This window comes from Prorops nasuta, unplaced genomic scaffold (assembly GCF_024137725.1).
Source record: "Prorops nasuta isolate Cenicafe-Biocafe unplaced genomic scaffold, Cenicafe_Pnas_1.2 PNAS00005, whole genome shotgun sequence".
Taxonomy (NCBI): domain Eukaryota; kingdom Metazoa; phylum Arthropoda; class Insecta; order Hymenoptera; family Bethylidae; genus Prorops; species Prorops nasuta.
In genome coordinates, this window is record NW_027116802.1 from 5,639,945 (window position 1) to 5,662,333 (window position 22,389).

Here is a 22,389-nt window from a genome sequence, read left to right on the forward strand (position 1 = left end):
ATCACATTTTTCAAAGAAGTCATTGACCGCGATTGAATACAAGCTTACTGTATATATACCTATATGTAGAATGCATGCACACGACGCACAGCTACCTACCCTACCCTATCTAACCAGAGTTTACCAGAGGCCAACTGTCACTGCCCAGTCAAATGAAGCAAAACACAATCTTTCGCTTGAGATGTCTGCTGAAAGAAGTCAAACATTAGAAATGTAACCCGTTAATTAAATGTTGAATAACTAAAACAAGAGATATTGTACAAAACAGTGCCTTGTGATTCAAGAAGAAAGCCTACAGATTATTTTTCGAGTTCAAGAGAGAATAAGACAGGTGCATTAGCTAACATGTCGAAAGAGGGGCACCGTTTGACAGGAGCGAACAAAGGCGATCAGGAATCTTCTTTGTGCGAAAAAGATGCCTCCGCCAGTGAACACAGTATTTCAAGTATGACATCGAGCATTTCACAAGATGAATACTTCAGGGTGCCAAATCATGCTGAAAATAATTTGAAAGCTATGGAAGAATATTTAAATAAGAAACAATTGACTGATATTACATTAATTGCAGGTATATTTATCAGTGAATTATTCTTTTAAAAGTTCTATAGATGGTAAGAAAAAGTATTATACTCTTTCTTTTCTAGGAAGCAGGCGCTTTCCTGCACATCGTTTAGTACTTAGTGCAGGCTCTGAGTATTTTGCAGCAATGTTTACAAGCTCCTTGCGGGAGTCTGGACAGAATGAAGTAGAACTTAAGGATGTAGATGGAGATGCTTTGTGGGCTTTAGTTCGCTATTGCTATACTGGTAAAATTAACAATATTTGTAGAATCATTGCTTTGTGGGAATAAATAATATATATTATTTTAAAACTTATCTTGTTATAGGATGTATAGAATTACGTGAAGACAGTATAGAAACTCTTTTAGCAACTGCCTGTTTATTACAATTAAGTCCTGTTGTCAAAGCTTGTTGTCAATTCTTAAGGAAACAACTTCATCCGAGCAATTGTCTTGGTATAAGAATGTTTGCTGATACTCAAGGTTGTCCGGATCTCTTTGAACATGCTCATGCTTACACTACAAAGAATTTCATGGAAGTCACAAAAAATCAAGAATTTTTGCTCCTCTCTGCCAATGAGGTAGCAAATTTATTAGAATCCGAAGATTTAAATGTTCCTTCTGAAGAAGTTATTTTTCATGTAACGTATATTAATTATTTGGGATATCATTTAAAAGTAGTCAGAAATATATAACAATTCTTTATTTTTGCTTGCGTACAGGCTCTTACTACTTGGCTTGAGTATGATCTAGATAATCGAAAAAAAGATGCAAGCAGATTATTAAGTCTTGTTAAACTGCCACTACTTCCCCCTGCGGTAAGTCTGCCATCAAGTTTAATGAGTTTTAATAATATTGTCAGGCATAAAACTAAAACTTACGAATCTCTAAAAATAGTTTATAGCGGATAATATAGAAAACAATGAATTATTCAAAGAGCAAAAAGTCGCACAAGAATTAGTAATGGAAGCAATGAAATATCATTTACTGCCAGAACGTCGACCTCTACTACAGTCTGGGCGAACAAAACCGAGAAAAGCTACAGTTGGACAATTGCTGTCTGTGGGTGGTATGGATGCTAATAAAGGTACATTGAATTCTATTTTGTTTCTTCCATTTTTGTTTCATCAAAATTTAACAAATAATTATTTTAGGAGCTACCTCAATAGATGCATTTTCTTTGCGGGATAATTCATGGAAAACGTTAGCTTTGATGAGCGGCAAACGTTTACAATTCGGTGCAGCTGTCGTTGATAAAAAACTAATTGTTGCTGGAGGTAGAGATGGACTGAAAACTCTGAATACCGTTGAATGCTTTGACTTTTCTACACTAACGTGGAGCACACTTCCAGGAATGAATGTTCACCGGCATGGATTAGGTAGTTCGACATAATTCAATATATGTTTAAAAAAATAGTAATATAAAAATTAATTGTGTAGGAGTCGCTGTATTGGGTGGACCATTATACGCAGTTGGAGGTCACGATAGCTGGAGTTTTCTTCCTACAGTAGAAAGATGGGATCCAACTACTCGTCAATGGAGTTTAATCGCATCAATGTCCATGCAAAGATCTACCGTCGGTGTAGCTGTATTAAACGACAAGTACAATTAATTGATATATTCTTTCATAATATCTATATTATAACAAATTATCTACATTTAATCAAACCTAAAAATCATTTAGGCTTTATGCTGTGGGGGGAAGAGATATTAGTTCTTGCTTGAATTCGGTGGAATGTTACGATCCTCACCGTAACACATGGACGCATTGTGCACCAATGTGTAAGAGACGCGGAGGAGTTGGTGTGGGAGTCGTGAATGGGTGTTTATATGCTGTAGGGGGCCACGATGCACCAGCAACCAACCCTTACGCTTGTAGATTCAAAAATGTCGAAAGATACGATCCCAAAACTGATACGTGGACTAGCATAGCCCCTATGAGCGTTGCCCGGGATGCCGTTGGAGTATGCGTATTAGGAGACCGACTTATAGCAGTCGGAGGATACGATGGACACCAATATCTTACACTCGTAGAAGCTTACGACCCACATCTCAATCAATGGGAACCAGTGAGTAAATAAGTAATGTAATTTTCTTTAATAGTTGTCTTCTGTTATTTATAAAAAATTTTATATTATTTTAGCTCTGTCAACTCAAAGCTGGCCGTGCTGGACCATGCGTAGTTGTGAAAAATTTAACCGCTACTAATACATAGGAAATTCAATATGTAGTATAAGAATATATGCGTTGGGATGGTTCTAAAAAAAAAAATATTCCTGTTTCTGTTTGGTCAGAAGTGTTTTAAAAAGCATGTTCTCTTTATTCCTTCAGATTTTTCGGAAGCCGTTATATGATGCCAAATCTATTTTTAAGATTAAAAAAATCTTCCTTTGATTATTTTTTACCAATATTTCTTTATATTAAAGGATAATAAAAGCCGGTATCTTTAGTTGGCCACAATAATATAATTCGTACTCTCAAATTTCAAAATTTTTGAAAACCATTAATTGATATCGCAATCATCTTTAACATTAAGAATTTAATCTGCGATTACCATTTTTTAGAAAGTCTTATTTTATTGATATTTATTTTAATACTAAATTTTTAATGTTAATAATGATACCAGCACCAAATTCAAATATGTTAGCGCTAAGGTAATGATGTATCATGACTGGTCAATTCAATCAATTTGACCAATTATGTCACGTCCTTTACATAGCGCTACTTTAGTTCTAAGATGTCTGAAATGTGAATATGCCCCATATAACGACTTCCAAAAAATGTTAAATAAAAAAAGAAATTTCTTTTTAACATATCTGATCTATTGAAAACAGGTGATTTTTTTTTACCACCTTAATGTACATACTGTATTTTTTTTAGAATATCCACGAGTATTATAAAAATTATATTATTTATATGAATCCTGTTTACAGTATTAATCAAAACTTTTAATATCATTCGCTTAAGTAAAACTGATACATTTTTTTTATAAACTTTTAATAAATCGATTTTATACGAAAATATATAAATGCATTTTACGCAAAAAAAGTTTATTGCTCTTTTCCACCAAAATAAAAGTTTTATTTACACATATAGTATATTTTAACGATACCTCCTTTTCTAATAAATAATATAAAATTAAGCTATTACCAACTTAAACTTATATAATTTAACTAACTTAAGCAATGACGCAATCTTAGACTGTTATTTTTCAACAGGCTGGAAAAGTTCTGTAATGTTAAATACTCATGTTAAAGTAATTTTTTCATGATATAAAAAGGATTATTCAGAATAATGATGCTTACCTTACAAAATCCGATGCAGGATCCGCAAATTTATGTCGAACCATGAAAGTGGCAATCGCTTCTGCAACCCTATCTGGCACATCTTCATGAACTGCATGTCCACATGCTGGTAAAACTTGCATTTGAAACTTTCCTGTATAAAGAATAATAATAACCAAATATTCAAAAACTCATCTAATGAAATAGATCACACAGTAAATGCAGTTTTGCTTTTTCCATTACCTTGCATCTGGCCTACTGTAAGTTCTCTATCTAATCTATCGACGCCAGCGAGTAATAACATTTTCGGAGCTGGTATATTAAGGAAAGCTGAAGATAAACCTTTAAACCAACCAAACCAATGCTGTTCAGTTTTAGCTAAATCAATTCTCCATATGTACTTCTTTACAAGTGTACTACTACTAGGAGTAGGTGGTGCCATATTACTAGCTTCTTCTTCTGGTATAATATCTTCTCTTTGAATTAATGGCTCCTCATAATCAATGGAAGCCAATTTTAAGTGAGCATCTATGTCATGAGTAGCTAATCGATTGGTTTCAATACTGTAAATTATAAGATTATTAGTATTATTGAAAACAGAGGTAATATACATACATTGAAAAGTTTTAAATATAATGTATGAAAACTCACTAACTTCTTTATCTGACCAGGGACTGAAACTTTAGCTGATTGAATGTTACGTATTTGTCCACTACGTACACTATTAAAAAAAAGATTGGCATTTCAATTGTACAGCAGTAAATGTAATTGTTTAGTTTTATAAAAACTTACCACCATTCAACAGCTTGAGAAATTGAACTAAAGCTGGAAGGACGTGATCTTAAAAAGCTTTGCATAGATGCTAATGCATCCATTGCAGTACCTTCAACTACATCTATTACCGCTAACCCACATAAATTTTCAATCAAAGATGCTGCCCTTACTGCTACAGCACCACCCATACTGTGACCAATTAGAACTATTGAATTATTATCCCCATCAGCTTCTATAATTGCAGCTACATCCCTTACAAATAGAATAAACATTGAAATAAAGAGTATAAAGAACAAACTTTTTAGATAGTAATTCTTACAATGCTAAGGTGCCTACTGATAAATCTTCTTCATCTGTGGTAACAGTATCTCCATGCCCTCTAAGATCTATTGCCATCACTCTACATACGACCATTGTTGTTATAGATTTCTATAAAATATATATTTATAAGAACTACAATATCATAACAAATAATCTCTTTCTATACTTACTACAAATTCTGCCCATGTTAAACCACTGTACCCTCCTCCATGCAATAAGACTAATAAAGGACCCTCCGTCCCTCTGGTGTAAACATGAAAAGTGTTATCTCCTATCTTTATATCTTTGGAATGATCATAGTACATGGACCACTGGACTGGCTCATAATCCCTTTTACGTTGAAGACTCTTTGTTTTACTTAATCTATAAAAGAATATTTCACAAACTGAATATATAAAAAACTTGCTTCAAAAAATGGTTAAGACAAAACTTTGTTTCATCCAATCAAAATGACTCACAAACTTAGAACGATATTAAACAAGTATTAAAATAAAACCTAACATTCACTAACCTGGAATTCAGACCAAAATTAATACCCGAAGGTGGTAGTTTAGATTTCAAAATAGACTTTTGGAGAGAAGACATATTTGCATAGATACAGGCCGAAAAATTTACTCTTTGATATAAGATTAGAAAAAATAAAGGACCTTTCCTATTCTCGTGAGAAGTTAGTAAACAATAATTATTTTGATATCAACCGCGCTTAGGTTGACAAGGCTCATTTGACAGTTTTTCAACATTATTTATTGTGCTCGCTTCGCATTACATTGTACATACATACTACATCCCGACTCCCGAGTCTCGACGGTATACTGCTAGCACTGAAAACCTACATTTTACGTGACATGCATTGTAGAGTTTTAATACTCGAAGTTCATAAACGAACAAACGCAGCCACAGACAGATCTGGCTCTTGAGGGAACGGCGACACTTTCACCCATTACCAGAACTTTTTGTCTACAGGATTGGCAGCGCTGAGAGCACAAAGAGTGTTTTCAAGATAGGATCCATTCCACTGTATTTTAAAAGATTTTGTAATTATAAATTGAGGAAAGTTCAAATTCACAACATAAACAAAAAACACGCACTAGGCATTGACAGTGTTTACGATTTTTAAAGTTATTCCACTGTATTTTAACAATTTTTGTTTAATTGTAAATTGAGAAAAGTTAAAATTCACAACATATAAACACAATACGCACTAGACACTCACAGACACTCACAGTATTCCACTGTAAGAACTTGTTTAATTGTAAATTGAAAAAAGTTCAAATTTACAACATAAACACAATATGCATTAGGGACTGACAGTTTTTACGATTTTTAATGTTATTCCACAGTATTTTAAGATATTTTCTAATTGTAAATTAAAAAAAGTTCATATTCACAACATAAACACAACACAGGTACTAGGCATTGACAGTATTTACGATTTTTAAAGTTATTCCACTGTATTTTAAGAGATTTTCTAATTGTAAAATGATAAAAGAACTTATTGACAGTACAAGCACAGCACGCGCACCACGCACTGACGTTTTTCACGAGTTTTTCACTCATTTCATTGTAATTTGGGAGATTCTTGGATTTAGAATGGAGAGGAGCACGAATTTCGCTGAATTCTTTGAAGAAGAGCGTGGAAAGTGCAGCGGGGCGCGCGAAAAGTGAGAAAAGTGAAAAAGGCCCGGTCGGCCCCGGCCGCCGTTGGAAAATTCGAAAGGCCGTCGCGGCGGCGGATTCGCAAAACCAAAATGAACGTGGCGGAAAGCGGTCGGGCGGTGGTGGGGAGAGGGGTAGAACCTGCTCACACAAATCCGAAAACTGAACTGATACCAGTTTTTGGATTTGAGCGAGCACTCGAGCAGGTTCTACCTCTCTCTCCACCACCGCCCGGCCGCTTTCCGCCATGTTCATTTTGGTTTTGCGAATCCGCCGCCGCGACGGCCTTTCGAATTTTCCAACGGCGACCGGGGCCGATCGGGCCTTTTTCACTGTTCTCACTTTTCGCGCGCCTCGCTGCACTTTCCACGCTCTTCTTCAAAGAATTCAGCGAAATTCGTGCTCCCCTCCATTCTAAATCCAAGAATCTCCCAAATTACAATGAAATGAGTGAAAAACTCGTGAAAAACGTCAGTGCGTGGTGCGCGTGCTGTGCTTGTACTGTCAATAAGTTCTTTTATCATTTTACAATTAGAAAATCTCTTAAAATACAGTGGAATAACTTTAAAAATCGAAAATACTGTCAATGCCTAGTACCTGTGTTGTGTTTATGTTGTGAATATGAACTTTTTTTAATTTACAATTAGAAAATATCTTAAAATACTGTGGAATAACATTAAAAATCGTAAAAACTGTCAGTGCCTAATGCGTATTGTGTTTATGTTGTAAATTTGAACTTTTTTCAATTTACAATTAAACAAGTTCTTACAATGGAATACTGTGAGTGTCTGTGAGTGCCTAGTGCGTATTGTGTTTATATGTTGTGAATTTTAACTTTTCTCAATCTACAATTAAACAAAAATTGTTAAAATACAGTGGAATAACTTTAAAAATCGTAAACACTGTCAATGCCTAGAGCGTGTTTTTTGTTTATGTTGTGAATTTGAACTTTCCTCAATTTATAATTACAAAATCTTTTAAAATATAGTGGAATGGATCCTATCTTGAAAACACTCTTTGTGCTCTCAGTGCTGCCAACTCTGTAAACAAAGTTTTTGTAATGAGTGGTATACTACAGTGTCGCCGTCGCAGTCTCCTCCTGGCTATGTAAATATGTATATACATACATACATACATGTACATATGTATGTAATATGCTGCACTGTGCTGCACTGGGCCTGGGGGCCAGTGGGGACTGGCTGGGGCGGCGGCCCTGGGCATTCTGGCCAAAAATGACGATAACTTAAAACTAACGTGGTTGTCGCCTCTCTATCGAAGAGTAACGTTCGTATGGTATTATTGAATTGTCCAATGTCCGGTTTTGTGTTTATAGATAACATCCGGACTATTCCGGACGAATCCAACTAGGGTTTCTTTTTTATCCTAAGGTGATCATTGCATCACTGCGGATAGTTTGATTTGAGGTCTGATCTGGGAATTTAAATGCCCTGTTCTCCCCTCATCTATACTACAGCCACTAAACATTTTGTTTTAGCAAAGATATGGGTTCGGAAAGTAGAAGTTTACCTAATATTTTATTAACAGGCAAGTTTTAAAAAGAATATAATTAAAATAATTAAAGTGTTACATTATTTATATGTTCAGTTTATCAAATTGCAAAACTAAGCAATATTTTAAACAGGTACTCCTGGTGTTGGAAAAAGTTTAACATCACGTATGTTGTCTGAAAAAACGGGTTTAAAATGGCTTGATGTTTCTAAGTTGGCGGCAGAGTATAAATGTTTAGAAGAATTTGATGAAGAATATCAGTGTCCATTTTTAAATGAAGATAAGGTAATGTATTTAATATAATTGGAACTAACAAAAAGGAATTAAATATATTTACATATTTTAGCTGTTATGTTGTATGGAGACGTCTATAAACGAAGGAGGAAATATTGTTGATTACCATGGTGCAGAATTTTTTCCTGAAAGATGGTTTGATATTGTAATTGTTTTAAGAACAGATAACACAGTATTGTATGATCGTCTAATTGAAAGAGGCTACACAGGGAAGAAATTAGAAGATAATATAGACTGTGAAATATTTCAAACCATATTAGAAGAAGTAAAGGATTCATATAAAGAAGAGATAATTCATGAATTATCAAGTAATACTATAGAACAAGTAGCAGAAAATGTAAATAGAATAACTCAGTTAATTGAACAATGGAAAATAGAGAATTTATAAGTACAATAATTGAAAATGTTTTATATGCCAATATGAAATTACAAGTTTTAACTTTGATGTTTAAAAAAAATTGGTTTAATTACATTAGTTTCATTAAGTTTTTCATATTCTACTACTCCACTATAGACAAATCTTCTTTTAATTTTTTTAACCTTTTATCAATACTGGTATAATATTTCATCTTGATAATGCAGGTTTTTGCTTTACTTAAATTATTTTCTCCAAAGGCATCTGAAATATGTCTAAAAAAAAATTCAGTATTTTAATTTTAACAACTTAATTGTCTATGAATATCATATTTACTTTATTAGATTCTGAAGTACTTCTTTATTTTCTTCTATCAATTTTAAAACCTTTTCTTTGTTATTACTGGCCTCTTCTATTTCTTCATTTTTTCCCATAACATAAAGTAAAAATTCAGGATTCAGATTACTAGTACCTTCTGGTATGCTTATGTTATTTAATTCCAGCATATACAATCCACGTTTTAAAGGGTTTTGCAGTGTATCATAAGCTTTGTTTATGAGTGCTGATACTTGCTCAGAAATTTGTTTTTCTCTCTAAAGTTGATATAGTTCATAAGCTACATTTCTAAATATTTGACTTGAATATTAATAAAAACTAGAAATAGATTTCATTTACCTCAGATCTGTTACCAAATTTATCAGGATGCAACAACATTTGTAGCTGTCTATATTTATCATGGATTTCTGTGTTAGATACATCATATTTTTGCTTTATTCCAATAATATTAAAATATGTTCTATTTTCAGGCACTTCTTGTACCACTTTACATTTTGAACAAAATAAGTCAGACTTCAAAATAAAGTTACAATTCCAACATTTAATTGAATTAATAGAAGAATACTGTAATGCTCGAGGCATAAATGTTTTAGCAACAATATACTTATTATGGAAACTTATTTTACAATCATGGTCAATAAAAATTGGAAATATTTTATACGATACTGTACGCATAATACCAACAAATGGTAATAACAAGATATTCATTATTAATCATGAATTCCAACCACTTAATTAAGGTAGAAAATTTTCATTTGAAGTTAACTGGACTTTTTGAATTAACCTGTTCTTTTTCTTGATTGGACTTCACTTTGCCGCAATGCTAAAAACAAAGAAAAGTCTTAATAGCCTTATTCTTCCGAATTGCCAAATCCGCCATTTTGAATACGCTGTACATATAATAAGTGGCTGCTGTAAGATGCTAGTAACGTGAAAATTTTATAGGGCGCGTTCCACTTTACGGCATAAAATATGCTCATAATATAATAGTTCATGTGACACATTTATATATTATGAGTGTTTTCGGCCTTAAGTGGAATATGCCCATGAACAGCTTGAGTCTCAAAACGATCATAATGGACGTATTCCATTTAAGACGTAAGATCCAAAACGCTCATAACACAATAAGGTCGAGGACCTCTCAACTTATTAAGAGTTTATTAAGTTAATTTTGCTATATTTCATATGACGTACAATGTAGCAAAATTAACTTAATGAGCTGAGATGTCCTCGCCCTAATTTAAATGACAGATTGCAAATGTTTGTGAGTTTTTATTGGAATGCGCCCTATAAAGTTGGCTACATGTCGACTTTTTCTAATCAGATTTGAGACTGCGTTCATGTATGTGCTGCCAATACTGAAAACCTATATTTTACGTGACATACATTGTAGAGGTTTAGTACTCGCAGTTAATAAACGAACGCAGCCTGAGTAATTCCCGAAAAGTAATAAAATTATAAAACGCGTTCTTTGAACATTACCCTAATAGTGCACATTTTACTAAAAGCCGACTAATAGTAAATTTGTTAATGTCATGTTTAAGTCATCTTGGAATAGTCGGCTTGGCTTAAAGCAGACTTTTTCTAGTCCAGTTTAACTGATATCAATTGATCATGTAATCTTTAGAATTAATTAATTTGGATATTTTGGAAGGAAAGTAGAAACTTAGGTTATAATAATAACAATATGAGGATTTTTTGCTGACGGCAGACCATGAGTGCTCTATGAATACATTTAACGATGATATATTTTTATCAAACATAAATGATGAACATTGAAAATGTGATTTGGTGTTTTTAATGGTTACTTCTGGGTATGTCTACAAGCTTATTTACTATATTTATTTATGATCAACAACTCTGTTTGTGTAAAAAATAATAATTACACGACGTATTTAAATAGAAGTCAACAGGTTTATAAAAACAAAATTATAACTGCTACTAATAAGGTCCGGTACCACTTCAGAATCAGGTAAGCCTCATATCCAACATAACAAGCAAGTCTGAAAATACAAATTTTGATTGGCAGTTTTTCAGATTTTTACTTGCTATGTTGGATGTGAGGCCTGCTTGATTTGAAGTATACCGGCCCTAAGGCTCCCACTTGATGTTTACCTAATTCCAAACACTTTTTAAAACAGTAAATTTGTTATAAAATAATGTGTAAATCATTTTTCAAAGCACTTAGGTATATGCTTAAATATGTATATAATGGAAAATTGAATCATTTGTGGTTTCAGCTATAGTGTAGTACTATGTACACTCCGGGAAATTGATTTGGTTACCTTTTGTGGCTAACTTCACTTCGTACATTCTCTGCTAAACTCCTATACTACACTAACACGAAGCCGACGATTCAATTTCCAACATTGTATATCATTTTCCATGTAAAGTACAGAGTGAAGCTAGTCGAACCATACACGATTTAATTTCCCACTGTGTATATATATACGCTGCGGGAAATTGAATCTTTTACCATTTGACTAACTTTACTCTGTACTTCAACATGGAAAATGATATGTTACAGTGCTCTATAGCTGAACAACGCAAAATTCAGTTTTCCATTGTGTATATATTATTTTAAATCCAGATATTGCTTAAATTATTTGGTTAAAAGATATTAATAAAATACTTTTAAATTGAAGTAACTATTATAATATAAAAAATAAAGTTTTCGTTTAAAAAAAGAAAAAATTGAGTTTATTTTGTAAACGTCATCAAAATAACCTTCAACACAAAAATAAGAAATTCTAACTATATTATTTTTTCACCATGAATGTGTTTTATTCAAAAGAGTTTATTTTCAATTCTAGTTTTTAAAATCTTAGCTAGTACTACACTGTGGGAAATTGTTTCGTCGACCTTTCAGTTAACTTCATTCCATACATTCTGAAAATTTTTATCCTATACTATACTATAGCAAACAAAGACGATGATTCAATTTTCCACAGTAGCTTCAATGTTTGTAACACTTTAGGTGAAACACCTTGTGTGTATTCCGGCCTACATCGACTCTGCTTCAAAAAAACTAATTGACGATCCAGTTGTTTTAGCCAATAGAGGGTTACTGTATTTTATAAATTTTTAATCTCAGTACTCACTAGCATAATCGATGAAAGGCGATACATATAAAAAGGATAAAGATCCGTTTAGAGATGATTACACAAATGTGTCAAAGTTTTCGTACAAACTCAATATTTTATATATACATATATGTACAAACTCGTGTACTTGCGCAATCAGAATTTAGCATTTTTTAATTCGTCAAACATCTTTGACATATTTTTGTAACCGTTCAAACAGCCTCTAAGTCACCTAAGATTTTATTCTAAAATATTTTCATTATTTCTAAAAATTAATAGAAATGGTAACGCGCAGGATTTATAAATGATGATTTCAATTTTCAAGAATTCTCAAGATCAAATGTGTTCTTTCATGAAACTCCCTATTTTTGATTTTATATTCTTACGGTTTCTTCTGATAGCTTTCAAAGCACTATACATGTGCAACCTTAAAATCGTATATAATTGTTTCCTGAAACAGTCTACTCCAGTCTACTCAACCACTGCTAACCCTGATAGCACATGATGTTCAGGAGACATCCCAAGAATATCATTAGACGTGTGAATATCCTTAGAGCATTCTACCCATATAGCACACTTGACTAAAAGTTGTCCTATAGACATCTTTTAGTCATCCAATTGACTAAAAGACACCTAAAAGATGTCTTTAAGACATTTGGTGTTTTATGGGTATCAGGATATGTCCTGGGAATATTTTTACTTTTGAGATATATACTCGCAATATACCGTTCACACTAGTTAAAATGTAAGAACATTGTAAACATTTGATTAAAACAATACATTAAAAATGCTTTGACAAGCTTTCAGAAACAACTGCATGTACGTAAAAATATGTAATAAAGAATTCTGTTAAAAAGTATGAAAAGGATCTTGATATACCTACAGCCATTTTACTTAATCCTTTACCATTTTCATACAGCTTATTCAATTTTAATGTCCTATCCTAAACAAACTATTAATCGATGATTGTAGAAAGAAATATGTTAAACAATAATTGTTGGCTTCTAGAGGTACAAAAGGTAATATTATTAGTTCAACTTTCAAGACAATATGAATGTCAACTGAAATGTGTTTTAAATGAAACACTATATTTTTACATATTCTTGTAGCTAATCTTAAGAACTTTCCTAAATACTATATTGATTTATCTTTCAACCTAATCGTTCCTAAGATATTTCGATTTGAAGTTGTACATATAAAAGTATTATTGGTTTAAATGAAGTAGAGTACGACACTGTTACATATACACATTACACACATGTATATAATTGCTCGCCTTTATATTTATAATTTCAAATCGAAATATCTTGTGAGCGTTGAGTGTAAAAAGATAAATTGATCAATATAATTCGATACAGCACATGTGACTAAAAGTCATTTTATAGCATTCCTTAGTCATCCAATTGACTGAAAGGTAACTAAAGCCGGTATTCATAGTCGTTACTTATATTTAATTCTGACTTAAAGTCTCGATTGTCTTTTTTCATCTAATAGTAATAGAAAAAAATAACCTATGCTTAAGTCGGTTTAAATATAAGTAACGACTATGAGTATCGGCCTAAAAGATGAATTTAACTTACTCGGTGCTATCTAACGTTGTTTGGAATGCTAGTAAAATCAACTACAAGAGAGCAAATAACAATATAAAAAATACACCATTCACAAAAAATTCGATTTTTCCTTTACAAAGCCTTCAAATGACTTTTCAAGGTCGATTCAATGAACGATACCATCATATATCCCCATTGAAGTCTAACAACAATAGTTTCACATTACTTTTTCTACAATCAACAATAAATGGTTATTTAGTATTAGGCATTAAAATAAGATACTTAAATTTGTACATTTTTAAAAATAACGAAGATATTTTAGAATAGTCGTAGGTAATTCATCCTTTAAACAGGATAAGGAAAAGGAATGGATAGATTGAAATATTTTGAAGAATATATAAGTATATTAGAAAAACAATTAAACAGGATGGCGTACTGAAAAGGTAACTATAGAGGTATTTTCAAGAAGCACAAATATTTTAAAAAAAAATTCACAGAAATATCGAATGATACTTTGAACGGAAAACTTATTTTCATTATTGACTACTTCATCATATACTCCTCAAATACAGGAGGAGTATTGTGCCTCCCTTTAAATCTTAAATGGAAAAAGGGGTCAAGTGGCTCATCATTTTGAAGCTCGTGTAATCCTCTTCGTTATGCTATATATATTTTTTTTAATTTGAACAAGTAATGACCGAGAAATTACCTTCAGAAGTTAAAAAAAGAATAAAGTAACTGTATAACTAGTTTTTATTTAATTAAATATGAAAAATTAATGTCGACCATGTACCGACTGCAGTTTGATGAAATAAAGTTTCAATCAAATCATAACAACATTTTAAAAACATTTACTATATTATTTTATAGAAAACTCTTTTTAAATTATGTGGTTACATCTTACTGGATGAAAACTTAAAAATTACTTTTTTGATCGAATGGCGATTAATAGTCAACATTTTAAATACTTAATTTATTAACACTTGGCATGCGGTATACTTCGCCGCCGAATTACGCGTGCAGCGGAATGCAAAGCGTTGCCTAGCAACACAAACAATACGCATTTAATATCACACAGACGTAATAATACGTATTTAGTAGATTTGTGGTGGTTAGCAAGTACCCATCACAAATTTACTAAATACTATTTTTACGTGACCCGCGCTCCAGTGACAGACTGCAATAAACGTAAAAATACGTTCCCCGCAGGCCAAGTGTTAAAAGGTAAAAATGCATGGTTAATTGCATTTTTTTTAATTTCTAAAGCTAATTTCTCGGACACTAAGCCTAAATTAAAAATAAAATTGCTTAGCATTGTAAAGAATATTAAATGAAATTTTAAATTATATGCCACTTGACCCTCTTTTCCTTTAAGATTTGAAAGGTAGTACTCTCTCCGCTCGAAGGATTAACGTAACAAAGTCGGCAATAGTATAAACAAGTCGGAACATTTTTCTCCAAAATATTTGGCTGCTCTAAAATTTGTATTATCTTTTCGGTGCGACATCCTATGTATACGTATGTTTTATATTTTTAAACATCTGTTAGGTAGTAAGATGCATTTGTTGTTGCGTGGAAAATTGGATGACATATCAAGGTAAATTTTTGTTTCAAACCTATGCTCTTTATTGCATATTCTTGTAACTTGCCTGAAGCTCCTCAATTAATAAATATTTCATTCAGCCATTTTTCAGATGTTTAACTTTAAAACTATAAATGTGTGGGCTGAACTAAAGAATTCCGCGCGATCGCCAGGATATGCTCGCACACAAGACTGCTTACACAAATTATTTCGACTACACACTTTTAAATACTAAAGGAAGCAACTGTATTCGTACAGTTTAAGATACTATTTAAAAAAATGTATAAGAATATGCAATAAAAAATAAGGATCACTATTAAAAAAAAAAGTTTATCTTGGCATGTTTTCCAAAACTCCATGCATGGTTACATAAATACTAATGACTAATAAAAAATCTTGTTCAATACTATATGTATGTGCGTACATAAAAGACTTTTATTCTCAAATGTTCGGTTTCCGACATACTAGGATGTAAATCTATCGCTTTCCTCACCCTGTATATATTATATATATTAATTAAATTTTTGAATACAGTAATAGCTGAATTTTTGTTACTATATGAACCACTTTTATGTCCACGACCAATTCCTATCAGTGTTTGCAAATATTTAATATTAATAAGTAAGGTCAATGCTAGATTTTTCTAAGGTTTTTAAATACATTTGATTGAACCGTAACTACTGTTCACACACGCACATGCTTCAAATAGCTTATTTAAAAACATTAAAATTAGTTTTCAGTATTCACAGGTTCTCTGGCATGATGTATTCGAACATGCTTATTGTGATTCGATTTTGTGCCACTGGATTTTCCACAAATATGACATGTATATGGCCTTGCGCCTGAGTGAACTCTTAAATGTTCTTTAAGATAATAAGATCTATGAAAAGTTTTGTTACAAACATCGCACGTATAAGCTTTATTCTCTTCATGTTCCTTAACATGTCTTAAGCAATTATACTTCCTTATAAACTGCGCTCCACAATAATTACAAGTGTAAGGACGTACATTTCGGTGAGAATTCATATGAGCAGTGTAGTCACTATGACGATAAAAAGCGGCGTTACATTGGTTGCACTTATAAGGTTTTGTACTGCGAGCAGCATGTGTCCATTTGTGTAATTGTAAATTCCACTTGGTGCTAAAAGTCTTCGAGCAAACTTGACATTCATATGGTCTTTCACCATTGTGAACACGCATATGTACTGCTAACGACGATCTCAAATATATACATTTACATATTGGGCACTCTACGTTTTCATTTTCTCTTTGAGCATCAGGAACAAATCGTCTATTATGGGCTCGTCGCATGTGACGCGTTAAACTAGCCATATGAATAAATCTTTCATTACAATATGTGCAAGCTTTCGGTTTTTCATCGTGAGTTTCCTTATGCCAAGCCAATTTTTTTTTTGTATGAAAAACTTCACCGCAATGACATATATAGTCCTTTAATTTCTTCTTAATATTAAGATGATGCCTATTTTTATGTTGTGTTAAATTTGAGTATCTACGAAAAGTTTCATTACATAAATTACATTTAACAGGTGCATTTCCTGTATGACCATTCGTATGCTCGTCCAACTTTTGCTTTGTTAAAAATGCTTTGTCACACACTGTACATGGGAAAGGTTTAATTCCCAAATGCCTTTTCATGTGTAATTTAAAATTTTGTTTCCTATAAAAATATTTGCCGCATTGCCCGCATTCCATGGGATGTATTTTTAAATGAGCATTGAATAAAATCACTGATGGAAATTCTTGATTGCATATTTGGCATTTCGAAACCTCGCGAATTCTCTTTGATAAATCAGTAATATGCATTCTTTTATGATGTATTTGTAAAGATTTCTCACTACCAAATCGTTGATTGCATATAGTACATGTTGATTCAATATTTTGTGGAATTACTAAATTGTTTGTCTTTTGATTATGCTCTAGCTTTGATAATTCAGATGACTGCGGTGGTTGTAATTGATGTAAAAGAGGTTGCTGCTGATGATACATCTGTTGGACATGCAAACCTGGTACAAATATATCCTCAAATGCATTCATCCGTCCATCTAACAGTTTAATGTCCTTAATTTCAGGTTGATCCAGTAGAGTTCTACTGCTACTAGCACCTGCCTCTTTATGCACTGTTGTGATGTGAACTCTTCTCTCCTTGGGGCAATCAAACACTTCTGAGCAATGAAAACATTTAAATGCTCTCCTTGTTGGAGTTTTTCTATCACGATCTAAAAATAAGCTAGATGTAAAATGTGTGGCCAGTGATCTGCTATCTAATAGTGGTCCACCAATTTCGTTGTCAGATCCCTCTGATTCTTCCCAGCTTTCCCGTGCCATTAGATCATAAGATGTAGACATACGTGATGACTCTTGTCCTATGTAAAGCTATATAAAAATAAAATGTTTTTAAGTAACTTATTTTTCAATTACAACACAAAAAATTTACCAACCTGCCATGTAGATTGCTCAGTACATCCGTTACTTTCCTGCTCTGATAGCTCTCCCCTAGGAGGCATAGTTTCATCAGCTCTCATATTGATACTTTTGACTTCTTCATCAATACCAGTACCTCCTTCACTACTTGTCATTGATTGTTGACTGGTTGCACTGACAGCTTTTTGTGATGATTCACTTATGAATTGACTAGGAACTAAAATTTGAAGTCCATCAAATTCAAAAACGTTCATTGGACCAGCATGAGCATCATCGCTTATACTTAAGAGTTCTGTAGAATGTTTTTGTGTAGCAACTTTGTTAGATTGATGAATCTTTCCTTCATCACTAAACATGGTAGTGATCGACTCTGACAGATTTAACATATTATGATTTTTATTATTAGGCGTTGAATATGAATCATGGACTATGACAGGTTGTTGTGAGTATGCCCCTGAAAATGAACTGACATGTTCTGTAATAACAGATTGATGATAGATATGATTGCTGTCTAATTTTTTTTCAACACTTGAAAGAAAATTGCCATCTTGCTTATCTATTTTTGATTCAGCAGTTATTGGAGAACAATTAATTAAATCTTTTATCATTATTCCTTCTCTTGCCTCATTACTATTCTCATCTTGATTTATACTTTCAGCATCCATATGACAAAAGGAGTGAGCAGATGCAGGCGAGCAGGGCTTACTGAGATCCTTTCTAACTCTTAAAATTGAAATATCACTAATAGTTGATAAAGGAGTATGTGATCTGAGGTGTTCTGTGTCTTCACCATATTTAATTAAAGGAGTGTGGGGGCTATGAACTTCTTCTATATCCATATCAGCCTCATTAAGATTATCTCGTAATTGATGCTTTTCATTCTCATCAATTTGCATACCAGAAATATCAAATCCAAAGGGATAGAAATTCAAATTCTCATGAGACCCACATTCAGAATGAACCGAATACACCCTATTAACTTTTTTATGAACAATGGGAGAAGCAGGAGCTGATAAGCTATTTTTATATATGTATGTATAATTGTAATATTGATCTATCTCATTTTCTTTACATGATTCTATTATTTGGACTTCAGTGTCAGGTAAGTTTTCAATATTTTTATCTAGTGTTGGAGTTATTACTGTTGTATCCTGTATAACAGTTTCTTCCCTTTGTATGACTGGTCCCTGTGTTAAGTTTTCTTTATCTGATGCTATTTTTTTTTCACGACTTTGCTTTGAACTATCAAATTCATCTTCCATTATAGTAATCAGAAGATGCTCCAATTGTTCAATTTCAGGCTTATCATTATTTTCTGAAGACTCTCCCAAAGATTTATTAGAAAAATTTGAATTTTCACTTCCTTCATTCCCTACAAATTTATCAGTTATCTTTTCAGTCTCGTGCCGTAATTCAGCATTAGATATAATTGTTGAAGCATCATTAATATTTTCTTTATTAGTTTCATTGTTATATATGACATTAAGCTGTTGAGCTTCTGATTGTTCATGATGTACTGTTGAATAATGTACATCTACAGAAATTGTATGAGCTTGAGAAAGAGATTCAATATTTTTTTCAATATCTGGTAACGCAGCATCAGCTTCGTTCTCAGTTTTGCTATCACATGTAATTGTCATTGAAGCATGAATATCATTAAATTCGTGGTTTATATTTCGATCTTGACTATTGATATTTTGAGTTTGCTGTGCTCTGTGTTCTACTTGAATCCTGCAATCTTCATTTTCTTCTGATCTAGTGGAAGTATCTTCATTTGTAGATATATTAGAAGATGGAAGGTCCGTATCTGGTAAGACTTGCTCCTGCTCTACTTCAGACTCTTGTAATATTTCAGGTATAATTTGTTTTGACTCAGAGTTATTAACCGGCAGTGTAATGGTTGTTCTATTGTTAACAGCTTCATCAGTTACTGCATTAATAGATCTTGCCCTTGTAGAATTATGGATCGTAGCAACTGGAGAAAGCATCTGTACAGTAGATATTGGTTGTTGCTGATACATACTATAGGGATTATATAACATCTGCATCATTTGATTAGTTTGTGGAGCCATTGCATATTGTGGTATCATCATGGTCCCATTATTAACAAATTGCTGATAGCTAAAGGAAGCAAATTGAGGTGGCATCATAGAGCCAATTGATGGACACTCAAAAATAGGTCCTATTGGATAAGGAGACTGAGATGAAATATGAGTATTTTGAGTAATAGATGTATTTTGTGATAACGGTGACTGTAATGTGGAAGGTGATTGGGGAAGCAGAGCAGGCGGTGATAGTAAATGTGTTGGAGGAGAGATAGAGCTGGCCTTGATAAGAGCTTCTATAACATGTTCCTTAGGGTGGGTGTCCAAGTGTTTTTGCAGGCTGATACCTTCACGTAGATATAAAGTGCAAACAGGGCAGGCCACAGCACTGCCACCATTACTGCTTGAACCAGTACCATTCAAAACCATTGTGTCTTTTGTTGTTATAGCTGCTTTACACTGGACCTCTTACTCTTGAAGAGATAATTTCAATAATCTCAGTGCACAATAATAAAAGCTTAGAGTGCTATTGACACAAGAAATATAACCCTCATATATTAGAAATAGAATAGGAAATGGCAGCCACTATCGCCTTTGTACCGCGATATCGCAGCTTTTTTTGTTTCTCTATGCCTGCTTGCAGAAATAAGTATGCCTGTATCTTAATGTAGTAGAAACAGATTGCGGAAAACTGTTCTCGTTACAACATTTTGCGCTCCATCAGGCGCTTGGAAATCTTCGATGGACACAGCTTGCCCGAAACCGAGATATTGAGGCAGGCTGTGCCCCAAAAATATCGACGTCCATGGTTGTCTATGGTTCATGTGTGATGGAGGCAGCACGACACTCGCGAACAAATCAATATCCTGCCAAATCACCAGCCCTTCTGATTTTATTAAATTCACCTCCAACTACTCAAGCCGAACCTTGACAACTCTGTATACAATCCAAGGCACAAAGAATGTAACTGAAGTTTCTTCATTAATTCAATAATTAATAAAATGACATGTTTTCTGCCTCTTTCTGCCTTAAAAACAGCATTAAACTACGGTAACACGAATGTATTCCTACTCTCTCTCTCTCTCTGTCTCTCAGAGTCTCTCTGCGTTTGGTTTGACTGCAAATGAGGGCAGCTGAACCAGGGGGCGGAAACTCTCTGCAAGATAGGTAAACCCGTAAAGCGTAGTTCGTCCAAATTTTCGAGTGGTGAGATGGCGCTAGAAGCACAGGAACTCTTTGCATGTGTAAGTGTGTCCGTTTATGTGTGTGTATATATATATGCATACGTAGAATATATACTATATATATAAGTCAATCCAAAAGAAAACACCAAAAAATTTAATTTAAATTTTTATATTTTTAAAATATCAAAAATACATTTGCTTTCTATAAATACATATATAACAAGAATATTAACAATAAATATAAAATTAAACATATTTTCCTTAAAAATTCATATAAATAATCAATTATCACAATAGTCATTTAAAGAGTGATGGAAAATGTAATCAAACTTCACAATTTTCTGCAGTTTGCTTGATGTAATTAATTAATCGAAGTTTTCAGTCTTTTGTTAACATTTATATTAAATAGCGAAGTACATAATCTAGGTTTTGATAATTTTTCATGTCACTCTTCAATTATAAAATTTAATCTCCCAAAGCTGCTCTTGTGCTCTCTTAAAGGTAATTCTAGATATTTTAGTGGAACTGGTTGCTGACTAGCTGTCCATATATAATTAACTATACTCATCTTTTGATATCAGACTCTTTGAAACAATAGTTTATTATGGTTTGATTTTATTCTCACTTTTGCTTCTGCGTTGATTGCTGCTCTTTTAATGGTCTCTGTACTGTTCCTTTTTTTTCACCTCTTTCCTTTTTTAATGTTTTCAAATATTTATTTTGTGCTTCCTTTGCAAATAAATTATTTCCCACTCGTTGTTCTTTTCCTTGCAATATTCTATTAATATTGGTGCACCATCTCACAATATATTGTGCTAATATCACTTGCATAAGCAGTGATTTTAAAAGAATATTGTGTTTCTCACAATTAATCCATAGTAAATCAAGCTCTATCCATAACATTGTCTCTAATTTTGTCCATAAATTTTTTGTCTCTACATTCTTTTTCATGTTTTGTTGTAAAACTTCTTGCGCTTTTTGGAATACTTGGACTACATTATTGGTGGGCTGCGTTTCATTATTTACTAAACTTTTTTCACAATATGTACAATTTTTTATCTCTGTATTTTGTAATAGTTTTATGACCATTTTATTTAGAGTCGTTATCTTCTCCATATTCATATTATTAATATATTTATCTATTTCCTCTTTGGCATCATCTATTATAATTTCTTCAAATTCATCTTCATTGTCTTGTTTATTAATCTGTTCATTTTGTAACATAGATTTTAATGTGAAGAGCAAATCTCCATTGCATACATCTTCACAATTTGTCTTTCGTGTTCTCTTTGTTGTCAAGTTATTAATTAACAATGCTTTGTAATATGTTTCAAATTGAGTGCAAGTTGGAATGCTGTTGTTTCTTCCAAAGGTTCTTATCTGACCAAAAAAATTCTCCAGTGGATCTTGATTG

General features: G+C 32.7%; 4 protein-coding genes across 8 annotated transcripts; 1 reads left to right on the forward strand and 3 right to left on the reverse strand.

The window, feature by feature from the left end:
* The first annotated feature begins 135 nt into the window (after window positions 1-135).
* On the forward strand, window positions 136-3,437 carry LOC136773971 (kelch-like protein 5). The gene is made up of 9 exons (XM_066727995.1): window positions 136-568; window positions 645-806; window positions 887-1,200; window positions 1,282-1,377; window positions 1,457-1,646; window positions 1,714-1,938; window positions 2,000-2,162; window positions 2,245-2,629; window positions 2,704-3,437. The coding sequence occupies exons 1-9, from the start codon at window positions 346-348 to the stop codon at window positions 2,773-2,775; spliced, it is 1,830 nt and encodes a 609-aa protein (XP_066584092.1). The 5' UTR covers window positions 136-345; the 3' UTR covers window positions 2,776-3,437.
* Window positions 3,438-3,620: 183 nt separating this feature from the next.
* On the reverse strand, window positions 3,621-5,732 carry LOC136773972 (protein phosphatase methylesterase 1). Its single transcript, XM_066727996.1, has 8 exons — window positions 5,451-5,732; window positions 5,110-5,302; window positions 4,938-5,047; window positions 4,637-4,870; window positions 4,500-4,565; window positions 4,088-4,407; window positions 3,866-3,998; window positions 3,621-3,790 (listed from the first exon to the last, which is right to left on the reverse strand). The coding sequence occupies exons 1-8, from the start codon at window positions 5,522-5,524 to the stop codon at window positions 3,772-3,774; spliced, it is 1,149 nt and encodes a 382-aa protein (XP_066584093.1). The 5' UTR covers window positions 5,525-5,732; the 3' UTR covers window positions 3,621-3,771.
* A 2,410-nt stretch (window positions 5,733-8,142) lies between these two features.
* Hsc20 (iron-sulfur cluster co-chaperone protein HscB-like protein, mitochondrial) lies at window positions 8,143-9,977 on the reverse strand. Of its 5 annotated transcripts, none has more exons than XR_010822688.1 (5): window positions 9,429-9,975; window positions 9,090-9,346; window positions 8,870-9,028; window positions 8,442-8,523; window positions 8,143-8,279 (listed from the first exon to the last, which is right to left on the reverse strand). XR_010822688.1 is itself a non-coding variant. In XM_066727951.1 (5 exons), the coding sequence occupies exons 1-4, from the start codon at window positions 9,795-9,797 to the stop codon at window positions 8,454-8,456; spliced, it is 786 nt and encodes a 261-aa protein (XP_066584048.1). In that variant the 5' UTR covers window positions 9,798-9,977; the 3' UTR covers window positions 8,143-8,279; window positions 8,442-8,453. The 5 variants fall into 5 exon arrangements, 3 of the variants coding, with proteins under 3 accessions (XP_066584048.1, XP_066584050.1, XP_066584049.1); XM_066727951.1 differs by having other exon boundaries at window positions 8,939-9,028; window positions 9,429-9,977; XR_010822689.1 differs by lacking the exon at window positions 8,143-8,279 and having other exon boundaries at window positions 8,470-8,523; window positions 8,939-9,028; window positions 9,110-9,346; window positions 9,429-9,977.
* A 1,857-nt stretch (window positions 9,978-11,834) lies between these two features.
* LOC136773952 (uncharacterized) lies at window positions 11,835-20,927 on the reverse strand. The gene is made up of 2 exons (XM_066727950.1): window positions 17,764-20,927; window positions 11,835-17,698 (listed from the first exon to the last, which is right to left on the reverse strand). Exons 1-2 carry the CDS (start codon window positions 20,218-20,220, stop codon window positions 16,034-16,036), a joined length of 4,122 nt encoding a protein of 1,373 aa, XP_066584047.1. The 5' UTR covers window positions 20,221-20,927; the 3' UTR covers window positions 11,835-16,033.
* Between the last annotated feature and the right edge of the window lie 1,462 nt (window positions 20,928-22,389).